We start from the raw sequence: 16472 nt of genomic DNA on the forward strand, positions 1-16472 counted from the left end.
AGGGATACAGTACATCTGTTTTGAAAGACTTCTTTGTTTTCCAGGTACAGATATTTGTTTTCTAAGATTATGCCTCATGCCTAGTAATGTCATAAAATTGTGCTCAGCAGATGTTAAACCAAACCAGTTTTTCGTTCATTGCCTTTTTTGTTTAATTAGTTTAATAGGTGTCTAAACAACTGGAGTTTATTTTACTAAATGAGAAACTGACTGTGGTTGACATTAACTAGCCTTGCCTTGCTTCTACACAGAGATTGAAATGAGTTTTACTGTATAATAAATTACTCTTGAGTTTGTCATTAAATTTTTCATAAAATGAATACTTTTGGTATAATTTAATCTTTTTTTATAAGTAGCAGTGCATTGCAACAGAAGATGAATATAATTAGATTATTAACTTTTCCAAGTTAAAGCTGAAATGTCTCAATCATACAACTTACAATTTAGCTTGCATCAATTTTACATCCTGGCAAAGGGAAAGAAACTGGTAGACGCTTATTTTTAAGAAAGCAAAAGAAAACATTTCTGCTTTCAAAATGCAATTTGCATTTTTTTTCCCCTCAAGGGAAAAATGTGACCTGTGCAGGCAACACATGATGTCAGATCACCTCTGCTGCAGCAGATGAGATGAGCCTCGTGTTTTTACCAGTGGCTAGGATTATTGGGAATAGCTATTTTGCAAGGCATCCTCCAGAGAGGGATAGAAGATCCTCCTCCTCGGAAAGAATGACCAGCCACAGGCGTTCATACTGCACATAACCACAACCCCAAAAGGGTATGCGACACAACATCTGTGGATCTGAAAAATTCTGAAATGGGCAGGTGGGAGATGCTAAATAGACTTCACTATGTGTAACAGAAAATATCTGGAAAGACTGCAAAAAATAAAGAATCAAAATACATTGCAGATGAGGGTAAACTTAATCTGATATTCTGATATATTGCAGCAGCAGAATGGTTTGGCCAGTATGCGGGATATGCCTGGACAGAGTTGATTAGAGGGGAATGGGGGTTAATTGCGGGTAATAATTGTGGGCTGAGAGTATATACAGTGAGGGCCTGATTGCATGGAGCATTAGTACTAAAAAATAGTGTAAAGGTGAGGTATGGAGGTTAATACATGGCTCCAGAAGACAGGATTTTTCTCTTGAAGGAAAGAAAGCAGGGATGGTGTCACACAGTAGGGTTGCTGATTAGTGGGCTTTAAGTATTGCAGTGGGGAACTTTTGATGTGTTTTTGCATGAGCACATGCTCTTAATTAATATAGCTTGCATGTTTTAACTTTTTCCAGGAGTAAATCTATGTTGAACGTGTCTTGGAGATGTATTTTTTTTCTTCTCAGTTAAGTTTAATAGCTCACTCATTTCAAGTAGATACATGTGGAGTCTGAGATGTGTTGGGACCCTCTACTAATCCATTTTGAGGTTTATTTATTTATTTTCAAAATTGCTGAAATTCATCTGTATGCATGAATCTTCTCCCCTGTAACTTTAAACCTCTCCCCTTTGTCCCTATGCTCATTCAGTCGAAAGCACCACCATGAAAAATGCACTTTTCTTGCTGTTTCGAATCCTTTGCTAGAAGTAGCAGTAAAAAAAAAAAGAAAAAAAAAAAGTCCTAGAAAGTTAAGGGTATAAAGGGAAGCCTATCTAGCTATACTCTTAGTTTTTGCATTATGATGCTTGTCTCTTTTTTTTTTTTTTATTCTGTGTCCCCCCGTTTGATTTTCTGTTTGTTTGTTTTTTTTTCCCCCTCCTTGGCATTTTTGCACCTTCTGTCCCTTTCTGCCTTAAAAACAAATGAAGCTATTAACTTGAGGTCCTTGAATGTATTTGAAGACTTTCAGAAATGAGTGAAGGCTTTCACACAGTTTCAGTTCTGCTTCTGAAGCAGTTCACAAGTGTTTTGCTGTTAACTTCAGCTAAAGTAGAATCTGGTCTATAATTGTTGATGCTAGCTAATGTTCATGGTGCCGTATTTGAATGAACTCTCATCAGAGTATTCAACAAATGTTGAATTTAAGAAACTTGAAAAGACTTTTCGTGGGGAATTCCTAGTTTACGTGAGGTAGCCCTGTTCAAGGGAGACATCTGCTGTGTTTCCACGCAATCTATAGCTGCACAAGGAAAGGCTCGCAAGACTTAATTCGTAATAGCAACAGTAAAATAAGTAGATAAGCGTTTGTGATGCATTGTGAAAATGTCAAAGTTCTAAAGATGGGATTTGCAAATATGCTTCTTTTTGATCACTTTTATACTAGTGATGTTAATATTCATTGATAAATACAATCCATAATTAAATTAAAGTAGACAAAGGCGATTAACTGTTGTGATTCCAGTCCTTTGGGAATGGTAGATGAGAGTAGCAATAGGATGACCCCTTCAAAGAAAAGAATAAACAGTCAAGTTCGCTTAAACCAGTGTCTTTTGTGAAATTGATAATTGAAAGCTAATTACCTGCTGGCAGCCCTAATCTGCGTGCATTGAGATCTGAAGTACTCGTAATTTATAACAGGAGTTAGGTTAAGTTAACATTGAGCACTTCTGAAAAGCTCTTTTTTTTTTTTTTTTTTTTGGTATGTATTAACAAAAACGCATTACAGTAGAAAATATCCAATTTAGAACATAACTCTTTTAATACTAGATGATCATTCATTTTTTTCTCTCACGCCTCTCAGCCTTCTTTCTCATTAGTCTACTAAAATACTAGAGCTTTTATTGCAACACTGGGCATATCCTATTGCAATTGCTAGTTTCTTGTAACCTGAGGTTAAATTTTTGCCTGGACAATATAAATAAAGACTAACTGAAAGAAAATAGTTTAAAATGTATTTATTTATTTAATAGTATTGACGTATCCAGCAATGACTTTTTTTAAAATCAGAACAACTCTAGAATCTTTGTTATGCCAGTGAATGTCTGACTATACTAAAGCAGAAACGTGATATTCAAAAGCACTAAAATCTTTCTTGTTGGCTTTCTTCCTCCTTATTCAAGCCACAGCAGATTAGCAGTGGTATCATTCTGTGTTATCGCTCGATCTGTAAAAATCTTACAGTTTTCTTACAAAGGTAGAGTTTTAGTAGAGTTCCCCATCTCTTTGAGAAAGAAAGATTAATATGAGCATTAGTAGTTATTTCTTATTAAAGTGAGCATAGATATGGCTCATCTAGTATAATTAGTAATATATTAAAATTAACTACAATTACAGTTTTATGTAGTTTGTAATCTAAAATGTATAACTACATTCAGTAAGCTAATGATATAAGTTGATTCTTTTTTTTTTCCTTTCAGAAATTGTCATCACCGTCCTCCTGTTGTTCCTCCTATTGCTTCACTCACTATTTTGAAAACCGTAAATCTTGGTGTAAATCTTATGTCAGTTCCTTCTGCTCTTACTCCTCAGGCAGCTGCGTGTAAAGGCCTTGTAAGGGGATTTAGAATATAAAGCAGGGGATATATTAGCACTTCTGTTGTCAGTATTTGCTCAAAGCTTCAAAGATCTCATTTGTTGAGAAGGGAAATCATATTTGTAGTAGTGTTGGAATTCTTCTCAACTTGAGAATTAGTGAATTGTTCCTTAAATGTAATGTGTTTTCCTAGTTTCACTGAAAACTTTCATGGGTAGCGGTGAGTTTGTTAGTGGTTCCTTGCTCCTCAGCACATGTGCTTGTGGTATGGAAACGCAGTGATGTTGGATTCTTAAGAGCAGATTTGAGGTTGTGTGTGGGAGGTGATGGAGGAGTAGTTTAGATTATATTTACACTCCTTGTTCCCTGCTACATATTCCTTATCACCTTCTTCCTGTTTCTGTTTCCTCTCATTTCTTTTTCTTGCTTCTTACCCGTTTACTGAAGTTTCTTTAAGTTACCTGTGTATAACAAGGAAAAATTTCTAAAAGCTATAGCTCCTCAGGATAAATCAGTTAGGCTGATTTGTTATGAAATTGAATATTTTCTGTTGTATATTGGTAGTATCCAAAACTGCTGAGTTCAGATATCTAGGGATTCCTTCTAAAACTAATTAGTAAATGTTGGAGCTTAAGAAACCTAGGAAAAATAAAATACACTTCCTGATCAGGCGGTGTTTTCAGTTTAAATATATGTGAGCTATGTTTCATTAGAATTAACTGCTGCAAATTGTGTAGAACAAGAAAGCCATGATGCCTTGTTCCCCCCCCCATCCAAATAGTCTGGAAGACACGACAATAAATCAGCAGTAGATTTATGCAAATGTAACATAAAACACGCTTCAGACAGTAATCTTTTCCCTTCGTTTTCCTACTTGCCAGTAGGAATGTCCGATGGACAAATCTCTTAAATATCTTTCTTCTCTCCTATATGTTTTATTTGTGGAGGTCACATTTATTCACAGGTGAAAAATCACATAATTCAGAAAAGGCCTTGGACAGTCCAGCTCCTTGGTGCTGGTGACAGTGGTGTAAATGCTTCTTCACTTCTGTGATGGAAAACACTACAGTTTTCTCTGTATTTTTTCCGCTGCCTGTCATCACAAAGGAGCCGTGATACTTGCTACCATCTCGTCTTGTCTTTTTCCATCTCTCGGGTCTCAAGGCTGCTTGCCAGAATGACTGCTCTTGAGCAGAGATGTCTTACCTGAGTCGTTCTGCCTTAGGGCTGTGAAACGCTTTGGTCGTGGTTATCTGTAGCCAAAACTGCTCTTTATAGTAATGGTTGAAGAAGTCCTCTAGCATCCACTTGAATACTTGAATTTGGCCTCCCAAGTGGTCTTTTGTGAAGGAGAGAGGAAGGGAAGGAATTTAGGAGTTGTTACAGAGTGGCCTATATTAAATAAGTAAGAATGATTAATATTTTCTCTTTGAATGACAGGCATAACTTTTCTCTGTGGATTCTTCTTTGCCTGTATCCTTGGGCATAGTGTTTTTGGTATAAATGCTTCCTTCAATGAGAAACTCCTGATGTGAAGGAGGTTAAATAGGTGGTAACAGTTCCTCCCTAATAGAGTAATGGCCCTTCGCCCATAGGCTTGTATCTTCAGAAATGAGCCGTGCAGGTTGTAGGAAGAAGTTATTCTAAGTCTGGTTAAGCGCTCAGGAATAAAACTGAAGCTTTTCAATTCAAGGGAAAATGGCTGTTCCTCTTCTTGTTTTCTAGAGCCACTATTGTCTTACCAAGTTAGGTTTAAGGTTCCTATCTCTCTTTTTCTAGTTCCAGCCATCATTGTCACTGGCTAATATAAAAAGAAATACCCTTAAGTTAACCTTCTCCAAAAGAACTTCTGTGAGAGCCTGTCATTTGGACGTCATGAAATCTCTGCTTTGATAGTTAGCCCTCTCCAAGACTTGCTTTTCAAGGGTTGGAAGCGATGAATTCTGGGAGGATCTGCAGTGCTGATAGAAAGCAATTTATATTGCTTTGTACCTGACGGTACAGAGATCCCTGGTGTTTCTCAAGTCTGGATTTTAACTATTTTTATCTTTATGTAAAATGACTAGATTTCAAAAAACATTCAGAATAAATCTGTCCTCCTAAGGAGCATTATATCCCCTTGGTGGGGCTTGTAGCCTCTTGCCTGGCATATGGGAGCGATGCTAATGCACTGTGGAAGCTATAATGCAGATTCAGACAATTTGCGGGAGATGGTCGCACTGGAGAAATCCCCATGGAATATATTAGAAAGTAGATTTGATTCGAATAATATAGCCTAATATATCATATTTGTGAGTGGGTCTTGGGTTGTGGTATTCTACCCCTTCCCATCTCTCCCCTATTTCTACTACAGAACACACATTGCTCGTTAGAAGCACGGGAAATGAGAATGCTGTAATTGTATTGAATATGTTCCAGATGTTAGTATCAAACAAGACTGGATCTGCATTAAAATTTTTTTAAAAATATCCTATTAACTGGAAGTGGAAAAGAGTTTAATACTGAACTGTTCTCTGAAATTCTAAGTTCTCCAAAAAGGTTGCCATCGTAAAACACAAATATATAAGAGCGTATACTAATTGGTTGTTACATAACTACCTAACCTGCTTTCCATCTTCAAAAGACTTTGCAGGCATTAAGCAATTAATGCTTAGTTGCAGTAAAAGCCAGGATTTGTTAACAAGATTAAATGAATACATCGTCCAAAGCAGTGATAGCTGAGCAAAAGCCAAATAATGACAGTGTGTGTGTATTTATATTTTCAGCAGAAAAAGGTCTGCATTCCCAGGGCTTGAAGCCACACCAGGATACGTAAGCTGGAGGCTGAAGGTCTGTGAGCTGTACATTTTGCCTCTGAGTGCCAATTCAATAGGGATGAGGAGCAAGAGAGTGTCTGTACTGGTGTGTAGGTGATCAAGTAATGTGGATGAGTGAATTGGACACAAGGCAGTGATCATCCTGAATTTGGGCAGGATGCTAGTGTCGCTGGTGCAGGTAAAGTTGGCGAGAGCAGGCTGCGGGCCTGCGGCGGGAGGCTGGAGAGGCAGATCCTGGCACTTGTGCTTGGCCAAGCAGCAGCACGGTACAGCCCAGGCAGGGTGACAGCGTGGTTTCATGTCGGCTCTCAGATCCGATCAGGTTTGTTGAGGTGATAAATGGCCAGATTAGTGGTATCATAGAAAGGGTTTTCTGTTTGTTTTTTCAGAGTTGTAAGTACACGCTTTGTAGGATATAAACTACCTGGGGGAAGTAACTAGCTTCCTAGTCAGGAGGAGACTGGTGGGGGGGAAAGATGAACAACAGGATGAGCGTGCAAGGGAACCAAGGAGGTGAGAAGAGTTAATCTGGAGGAAGGAGAGCTCTCGCTGCCCTTGCTGGAGTGAGAGTCCCTCCGAGTGGCACCTGACCGTCTCTGACTGGGCAAGAGCTGTGGGTGCAGTGGGTAGTGCTGGAAAGAAATGCTGTTAATGAATGTTTAGCAAATAGCTCAGAGCTGGGGTGTGGGTAGTATAACAAGCTCCATAGAGTAAAATGGAGCATAAACAGAAAGGAGGTGGCAGAAGGAACTGTCTTGTGTAATGCACTGAGTGTCAGTGGAGCTCGTGGTACTGGAGCTCGTGGTTTTTCTCTCATTTTGGCACTAGCTTCAGATAAGCATGCTTATGCTAAAGCTCAATTTAGTGGTTGCGCAAACATGCAAACTTCAGTGCACTAAGATTTCTCTTTGGTACTGCGAGCACAGTTAAGAGAAATAATGTTCCTGAAACTCTTGCGAGTTCCTAGGAAGCGTAATACAGGTGCAGATCGTACCTACTCAAGCGTCTATGCAAAAACTCAAAAGAAATGCAACATCTAGAGTAAGCCTCTCTGTAATTTACCCCAGCGCATATCCTTATGTGTGGGTGATCTTGCAGCATATGTAGTCTGAATAAAGTGGAAATGACCTCAGGTAACTATTCTGATCTTTGGTTCAAGTGTTAAGGGCTGTTATCTCAATCAGTGGTGAGGCCGAACGCTACGCTGTAACGGAAGCAACTCGTCCAAAAGAAATAACTCCCCTTTTCCCTCCCTCCCCTCCCTCCCCAAAAGGTTGGTTTCTTATGTTGAGTGACTCAGAACAGGTCTGTTTGGATGGAAAGGGTGCACAGAGCTGACAGCGGTCACAAGGAAGCAAATAGCAGTGCATGAAGCACCCACATAACGGCACCGTGCGGGAGCGTGGCCCCTCAGGGAGGAGAGGAGAAAGGAGGACGGTGTGAGAGAGGAGGTTGGACGCGCACGTGCCGGCCTGCTCGGTCGGGTGCACAACGTGCTGTGTCCCCAGCTGGCTGGGCACGAGCCAGCCCTGATCTGGCAGTCGTGCAGCTGCTGCACTGGTGCAGCCGTGGGCCGAAGCCAATAAGCCCTGTTAGGAGTGGTACAGCCACGTGGGCTCGCTGCCACCGCGGCTGCACGGCTCCTGCAGGAGGCCTGGCCCGCGGCCAGCTCGGAGGGAGCGCGGCGGAGTGGGCATGCCCCCGTCTGCCCTTCCTCGCGCAGATAAGCTCAGCTGCATGTGGCTGTCCAGGACGTGAACTGCTGCTCTGTTGATGAATGTTTTCATTTTGCAAGGAAAGCAGAGTGCCTTGCAGAGGGGCACTCCTAGCGTGCTCTTGAGGTGCTGTGTGGGAGGCTGTTACAGACCGCGTTACAGGGCAATGTTCTCCCAAAAAAAAAAAAAAAAAAAGTATCGCTGTTTGGGCAGTCTTATTTTATATCTGTATTCTTAAAAAGAAATAAAAAAGTGAATGACCCTCAAGTCCCCCAAACTGGTGGTGTTCAGTGCTGCTACCAAACTCCTCAACAGAGAGCAGCAGGACAGGATGTTTGTTTATCCTCTGTGCTCCAAGCGCAGGCATGTGTAATTTCTGCCTCGAGCATTGCCTTTAACAAACACTCCTGTTCTGTGGGAGTTGGCAGGATGTGTACTATGCACCGGTGGGTTTCAGGAACGGCCCCTTCCACAGGACAAGGCACGCATGACCTAAGGCACTGTGAAAATCTGACTGTTCTCAGTGGCTTTGCTTTTTCTAGATAAAGTCTGTTTTAAGATGGGCTTTCTGACTTCTAAATGTCCAGTTGCTAACTCTTGTTTAGAGTGAACTGTCTTTTTAACCAGCAAAGCGTAGGTCAGTGCTAATATGGTAATTAAACATGTGGATACCGAGTGCAATGATCTCTAGTGTTACAGCAGTTGGATGCAGACCTTACAAAACCTGACAGAGCTCTGCTATTTGATCATTTCAGGATTTTCTTTCATTTTTGAACTTTTTCCAACAGAAGCAGTTTCCTTTTAATTGCAAATGCATACTAACCAGAAAAATCATATTTCTAGATTATGTCCCTCTTTTATATGTTGCTGCCTCTGAACTGACCAGGAGTTCATCTGAGTCTAATACTTATCTGTCTGATTTTGGTGCAAATAGGGGTTAAGTCAACTGACTTTCTCCTGTGACCTTCTGAATCAAAAACATACTGTATCTGTTACTCTCAGGGGTGGGTTTGAGCCATTTTGTAAAAGCAGGGCTGCTTTTCATAAATATTTGTCTTGCTTTAGTTTCCTGAGATATAGTTTAAATGTAAACTGCTACATATGCTTCAGCTTTTGTACTATCTTGCTGTATCACATCACACTGTCTCACATACTGCATAAAAGTATGGCACTACATCATGCTGTGGTGATTATTTGAAAGGGCGTAAACTCTATTTTGGACTAGATATCTGTTATCAGTGTAGATAATTGCTGTCAGACACAAAATAGACCCGGTAAACAAACATTTCATTTTATCATGTGATAAACGTCTGCTGTTTTGTGCAGTGTATTTGAATGATGTTCTCTATAAATCAGCACTGCTTCAAAAGCAACAAATCCAACTCACCCAAATCCTTCCTGGTGTAATTACTTTATACTAGAGATTAACTTTTCATTGTTACATATACACGATTGCATTTTTTCGGTATTTGGAGATAAGTGTTTGACATAAACAAATAATCCACATCTAAGACTAACCAATTCCTCCCACCACCGTCACTGCTCTGTTTTCTTTTCCTTTGGGTTATCTTTTTTTAATCCTTCTTCCGTGGTAAAAGCAAGACTTGCATCAGTTTTGGAGTGCATACTTTTAATTAAGGCTTTCAGAGAGAAAAGAATTAATGATCTAGCTCGCACAGGAAAGCTTAAAAGGGAATAGAAGTAAACTTCTTCATAATGGAGGTAGTGAACATGAAGTCTCTGTGTTCTCATTGCTTTTGTGACCAAGAGGGTGATTATTGTTTGACAAGTGTAATTTATATTTTGTTCTTTTCACTAAAAGATGTGTATCCGTGACTTCCTCTGCAGGTCCTGTGCCTAGGAGCGAATGTGTCTTATTGCCTGTTAATAATTCGCACCCAGTCCATGCTTTACTGGAGAGTTTTACAGTCCTATCCGGCTGTGCAAGCCGAGGCACGACAGGCCTGCCGCAAGAGGTGCACGTCCTCAATCTCCGAAATCCGGAGGAAGGTCTTGGCCATCATGAAAGAGAGGTAAAGGGGGGATTGCTTTTCTTCCAGATCCCTGACTGCAGATGTGCCTGGAAGTGGGATTGTTCCACGTTAATTTGCTGAATAAAGTTATTTCTGAATTGTGAACAGAAAGACTACAAAGCAGCATGTGCAATTTGCATTGGATAGTCTTCATCGCTGCTTTGCATGTCATAGGACTAAACCACTTTCATACCCAGTCATTCTCTCCATCACCTTTTACAACCATGAAGCATGCTATAAGGTTGTGGGGTGGGTGAAGGAAATAAGAAACAGATTTAGATCAACAAGAGGCCTTTACAGAATTGGCTGTCTTCAAAGCCAGATCATTTACCTAAATGTGTTGTAAATTAACATGAATACCTTTGGATCCCTGCCATGACCACTATAAACAAGTATTTGAGTTCAGATTCTTTTACCTCTGTATTACATCCTTAATTCTTCACTGATGGGGACATGCAGTACAGAAAGCAAGTGTTGCTGACTATGGCAGTTCTTAAGCACAGTCCAATTACTCATTTATGTACGTTGCACTTGGAGGGATTAGCAAGAACTTCAGTTGCTCCGAAAGCGACAGCACAAGAAGAAAATTTTTGATGTTAACTTGTGTGAGTAAACAGTATTGTTTACTCTGAAAACACAGCAAAATAGGGAGCCAAAGTGAAAAGAAAACATCGCATGTCATGACAGCTGAGCTGCTTAGTCCTTGTACTTACAGTATTATACAAAAGAAATCTTCAGTGCTGCTTCCTGTGAGAGCAATGTGTGTATGCACAGTTAGCAGAATTTGTAATGAGAGAACAGAGATGGTGATCTGGCAGGATGAGGCTTAGAAACAGAGAGTCTGAATCTGTGTTGGAAGAACTTCTAAGTGGAGTCTCTTGTTACACTTTAAATACAGGCAGTTACTCGTGGCCATAGTGGAAGTCTTTCCATTGATTTCAATAGCAGCCTTGTTGGGTTTGTGGTGTGTTCAGCTGAATGTGTATTGTATGCATCCGTGGAACTTCAGCTGTTGTATATGTTTTCAGTATTTACACTGTCTGAAAAGTCCAGTGTGTGATGAACAAGTTATTTACTATCTTTTCAGTGGGCATGTCATTGGCTACCCTTAATCAAAAATATCAGAACTACTTCAGTTTAGCTGTCACGGAATGAATAAAGAAATTACCCTTACTACTTTGTGGTACTGGGAATGAGGAACAGGTTTTTGTGTTTTTTTTTTTTTTTTTAAATACCATTCTTAGAGTTTGCAAGGCATTGGTTATGAGGCTGATGATTGCACTATGAATGCTTGCAAAAAATTTAGGTACAACCAGTTCTCTGGGCATGACAAGCACATTGTAATTGGAATCTGTTCTTCCTTTTTTTGGTAATTTAGCTTCCTGTGAAAACTAAACAGGCTTATGTGATTGTGATGCGTGTGTGTCAGTGCTTCTCTCATCCCCCAGGAACTTTTAAGTCCGTTGCCAAGTCTGAGACAAATTTGATATTGATTTGAGGGGTAGATCTCCAAAGTTAATCACAAGTTTTGTGAAAACAGACAGAAGAGCAGGGGACAGAGACCTTACAGTGCCCTCACTGGGGATGTGCTGTAGTATGAGCTTGCAACTCCTTAGTTACCAAAGGATGTCTGAGGAGCGGGGGAAGCAAACTGCGGTCGGAGTTTGTACCTCCGGAGAGGCCAAAATAAAACAAATACCAAGCTCAAATTCACACAAAGCCAAATTTCACTCTGTTTCGATGCTCCTAACACTGCTTGCTTAACAGTCCTGTTTCTGCAGTTGTTGTGTGCACACACCACCACGAGCTGGAGTCGCGTGTGCGCAAGGCTGCAGAGTGTGCCACTGCTGTCTCATCATCCTAACCTAACAGAACGATAGAAGAGTCAAATATTTGGCTTTAAATAAAAATAGCTGCTGTCTAGCAGAAAGCCTGCTTGCGCCTCATCTAACTTGCTTATATTAAGAAAGCGATTTGTCCCAATCTGTCTTTTCTGTGTACTGTTATTGTATACCAAAATGCAGAGCACAGACTATATTTTGCTGGCTGTAGCCCCTAGCCTCCTACTCCCATCTCCCAAGCATTTTCCAGCGGCAGCCCTTGGAGATGACTGCTCTGAAAATGAGCAGGAAGCTAGAGAACGGCTTACTGGCAACAGCGTAGAGCAGAAGAGTGTAAACAACTTGAACAGATGAGATTTTACTTCTAGGATAAGAGTCTGAAAACAAAGCAGAGCAAATGTTATCTTTTCCACTATTGTAAAAATCAACTCTGAGTGCCCTTTTGTATTAACATAAAATGTATCCATCGCCTCAAGTTAAATTAGTTTGATTTACTCGTTGTGGTATTTCCTGTTGCCTGCAAATGCTGATAGCAAAGGTAGAGATCTCTTTATCATGCAGGATTTCCAATATACTAGAGAATAAAAATAGTATTTTTATTTGATAGTGCATTAGCTAAAATCTACAGCATTTAAAGTATGTTTAAAATAAATTACACGTGTCTGGGGTTGGCTGATGTTCTGATGGCATGGAATGCAAGAGCTGAAAATTTTTACACGCAGGCTTGCTTTGGGGGAGAAGAGGAGGTCGGGTTTTGTTTTGTTTTTAACCTGCCCTGTAGTAGATGCTGCTAAATTACACATTCCTTTCTTGCTGGGAGGAGTGAAACTTCCCGTAGCGAATTCCTTGGAGGGCTCGTGCCTTAAACATCCTTGTGCGGTTATCCTGGTTCTCATAAATATGCAACATCTATATGTGCATTAATTTAACTTGCTTTGACATTTGTGTAGAACGTAGAGACAACAAGCATTCTCAAATTTAAACATAGGAAGGGTGGCTGGTACGGGGGGAAGGCATGACACGGGTGTATATTCTTCCTATAATTGCATGCCAATTTTTCTACGAAGATTAATAAGGCTTGGGTGTTGTTTCTTTCTTCGCTGTAAGCTGAAATTAATATTTGGACTGGATATGCGTGGAATTATGTATTCTTGACAGCCTTTGCAAAACTAAATCGCTGATTTATCACTCTCGGGTTAAGGCTGAAATCTAGTAAGTGTAGGGTCATATCATGAAATGCTGCATCACGTCTGCGGTTTTCAAGGAGTTTATTTCTATTCCACTTCATTAGTCTCTGGTGGGGGTGAACATCTCATTTCTTGAGCCTGTCAAGACATTTCCTTTGAGAAAGGACACTAAAAATGCCAATGGATTTCAGGTATTTCTTAGAAATGTCTTTTATCGCAGTTGATATTGGCCATGCTTTATCATAGGAAATAGAATACGGGTGCATGTAATAGCCACAAGTGTTTATATTGAGCTTGGCATGAAAAATGCAATGCCTTTTTTGTTTGTTTTATTTGATCAAATATTCCTGGGGAAGTGAGTGCATGTGTGAATTTCTGTAGTGATCTGGGTCTCAGCTGAGAGCCAGGAACTACTGAACACTTACAATAACTTTCTCTTTGGCTTTGGCTAGCTTCTGTGCTTCAGCTTCCCATTCTTTAGAAGGGAGATACTTGCTTTCTCTTAAAACTGCTCATGCTGTTATGAGAAACAATTGTTTGTGAAAGTGCTGTGAAACTATAGACTTGCACCAGAAAAATATGTGTAAGAGAACTTAAAGAATATTTTAATATGAAAATCACTCCTTAAGTGGATATATTATCACGTCTTACCTTAATGGAAGATTCTTTTATTGCATCTGTCAGTTAAATTTCCTTGAGCTGCTTCAGGCACACAGCCACGATTGGAGTAGCTAAGGTGGGAGGTGGGGGGCGGTGGGAGAAATATAAAATTAATCTCATGTGAATACTTAGGATTGAATACATATGAATACGTGGAATCAGAATTCCTGGCAAACGGATTCACTATTGTTTTCATTGACATCCTCATCCTAAGTAGCTTTAAGATGGTATGCCTGATACAGATGTTCAGTGTGTGTCATATGAAATGAAGGCAGGAAAATCAAGGGCTTATCTTATTTTTTTATAATTTTGGGTAACTCCACTGAGGTTGAAATAATTCCACTGAATTTCTTCTCCCTGTTAAATCAGTGCCATTTGGTAATGAATTTGTAATAAAAACATATTGTCCTCTGAGAGCAAACATGGTGTTAAAATGCCTATTAGTTCCTGTGAGGCTGGTTGATTACAATTGCTGAGGAGTGAAGTACATCCCGTTCTTGAGCTGATGCATTAAAGTCATAAAATGATGGGCAAAATTGGTTAAGTCCGATATTTAAGTATATTCTGAAAAGATCACCTACAATTTGTAAAAATGGAACAGGAAAAGGCACTGAAACATAGGTGCCCTGATAATGTTTTTCTGCATCCTGACCTTGGCAGTGCATCCTGAATTCAGGGTAATTCTTCTGTATCAGAATAATTTCATGTTTTAAGATTATGAAGAGATACAGATGTTGAGTGTGAAATCCTGGTTCATTTTGTCTATTTTTTCTGCATATTTACTGTATTTCACAGTGTATTAATTTAAATTATTTTCAGAAGTAAATTCAACATACCTTTGGTGGGTACAGTTTTAGTTTTGAATTGTGCTTGTACATGTTCTAGTTCTTACATGCTTTACAGGCACATGTGCTGATGTATGCACTTAAAACGGCCTAAAAACTTTGTGCCCAAGCTTTACACCGTGTCAAACGCTTGCAGGTATACTAGCTAGTGGCTCACAGCAGCTTCTATGTTGTTTTGTATAAATGCATGTGGAGTTTGGGTAGCTGTGCCTTTGTTGGTGTTTTGCCACCTTCCGGACAGGGATTATTCAGTTGTCTGTTCGTCTGCCCTGTTAGATGATGATCTCGCAGAAGCATGCGTGCATGGCTGAACTATGAGGTGGGATTCTGTTGCCTTCGATATAAAATTGTTCCCAGTGTGGATATCTCTGGGGTTTTAAGTATTGTTTGGATATTTTAAATACCTCTCTTCTATTTCCATGCCACTCCTAACTTCAGATATTTGGACAGCTACCGTGCTCCCCTCTTTGTGCTCCCTTTAGGTTGTACATGTTAACTTTATTCTCTCTGCAAAATTGATATCTCATAATTGGCTTGTGATCCTTGCTTTGCTTTGGGTTCTAGGTTTTATTTTTAGTTATTTTTTCGAAACTAGATTACTTAGACTACTCAAATTATACCACAAGGGCCTTACCAGAGCTCCATCAAGGAAAATATTTTGCTTCCTCCTCAGGCATCCAGAGATCTGGGGGCAATCTTGAGATACGGAGCTTTGATTCAGGGGTCACCTTCCGACTACACTTTAAAGATCCTAACCTGCTGCGCGAGAGCTGTGATCAGGGGGCCTTGCATGATTGGGTCAGTAGCAGGCAGGGCAAGGAATTCAAGGTTTGTTATTCGACAGCTGAAGTTACTGAAATTTTTGATAACTAGTTTGTTTTATTTTGTTTTACATTTATTTCTTTCTCTAAAGTGCATTTGTTAAAACACATTTCCATTTTGTACCAATCAAATGCCCCCTTAAGTTGTTTTCTGAGATTTCAGAATCTCAGATACAGTAAAAATAAGATCAGTTTCTTTTTCCACCATGGCTTTTTAGTGCTGAGCTCTTGGTGTCAGCTTAACTGGCGACTCTAAAGTTGACAAGAAAGATGGGCTAGTTGGATTTGAATGTTTCAAGCACCTAACAGCATGGGCCTAAAAACCAACAGGCGAGCTCCTCTGACTAACCTGATTCTCATCTCATCTCTTCCTAGTATTAAAAAAATAAAAATAAAAAAAAATTGGACGATTATCGTATTCAGTGGCCTCAGACTAAAATGAGAGGCTCCGGAATGAGAAGTGTTGTTTTTTTTTTTACTTCTGTTTAATCAAACTGTTGAGTAAGGTCACAGTTTCATGATTTTTAATATTGTATTCGTGCACTGCCAGATCACTTTACCGTACAAATTTGCTATGGGCTGTGATCATGCTTCTGGTGTGTTGACCAGAGCACATGGTACAGAATTTAGGCTGGGAAATAAAGGGCATGTTGCCTGTTTTGCCAGCCTGCATGACATCTGCACTCTGCTCAGTTAGCTTGATGTGGTGGGAAGCCTAGGCAGCAGCACTCAGGTATGTTTGGTAGTTCTGGTAGGCCAATGGCCTTTTGTTTTGAAGAAAACAGTTACTGTTCTCGAAGAAGCTTTCAAAGAGAAAACAAAGCACTGTACCTCTGCCAAAATAAATATTGGACCTCAACATTGCAAGGATGTTTTGCTGGTTTTGCCTTTCCACTTTCTGAACACCTTTACTGGGCTGCAGCTAACTATGGCAGCAGCCTTGCAAATGGCAATGCAAGCATATGGAGGGTTTTTGAACAAGGAGTGGCATGAACTACCTGCAGTAAGATGGCATGAAAGAGGAGTGGTGCTGCTGGCCTCATTATTGCCCAGTCTGTCTGGGGATGAAGAGGAGGTGGAAGAAGTGGACATACTTAGTCTTTCTGGGGATGGAGAAGTCTGGGTAGAGACCTCAGCTGAGAAC

The 16472-nt window shown here is 40.1% G+C and overlaps 1 protein-coding gene across 7 annotated transcripts in view; it reads left to right on the plus strand.

Moving 5' to 3' along the window:
• The window catches only part of TGFBR3 (transforming growth factor beta receptor 3), a 143572-nt gene that overhangs the window by 53183 nt on the left and 73917 nt on the right, over positions 1-16472 (plus strand). For all 7 annotated transcript variants that reach the window (XM_009682539.2, XM_068952514.1, XM_068952516.1 and 4 more), the window contains one exon: positions 9790-9974. In XM_009682539.2, coding sequence (XP_009680834.1) covers positions 9790-9974 — 185 coding nt within the window. The remainder of the gene's footprint in view (positions 1-9789; positions 9975-16472) is intronic.

Source organism: Struthio camelus, chromosome 8 (genome assembly GCF_040807025.1).
Source record: "Struthio camelus isolate bStrCam1 chromosome 8, bStrCam1.hap1, whole genome shotgun sequence".
NCBI lineage: Eukaryota > Metazoa > Chordata > Aves > Struthioniformes > Struthionidae > Struthio > Struthio camelus.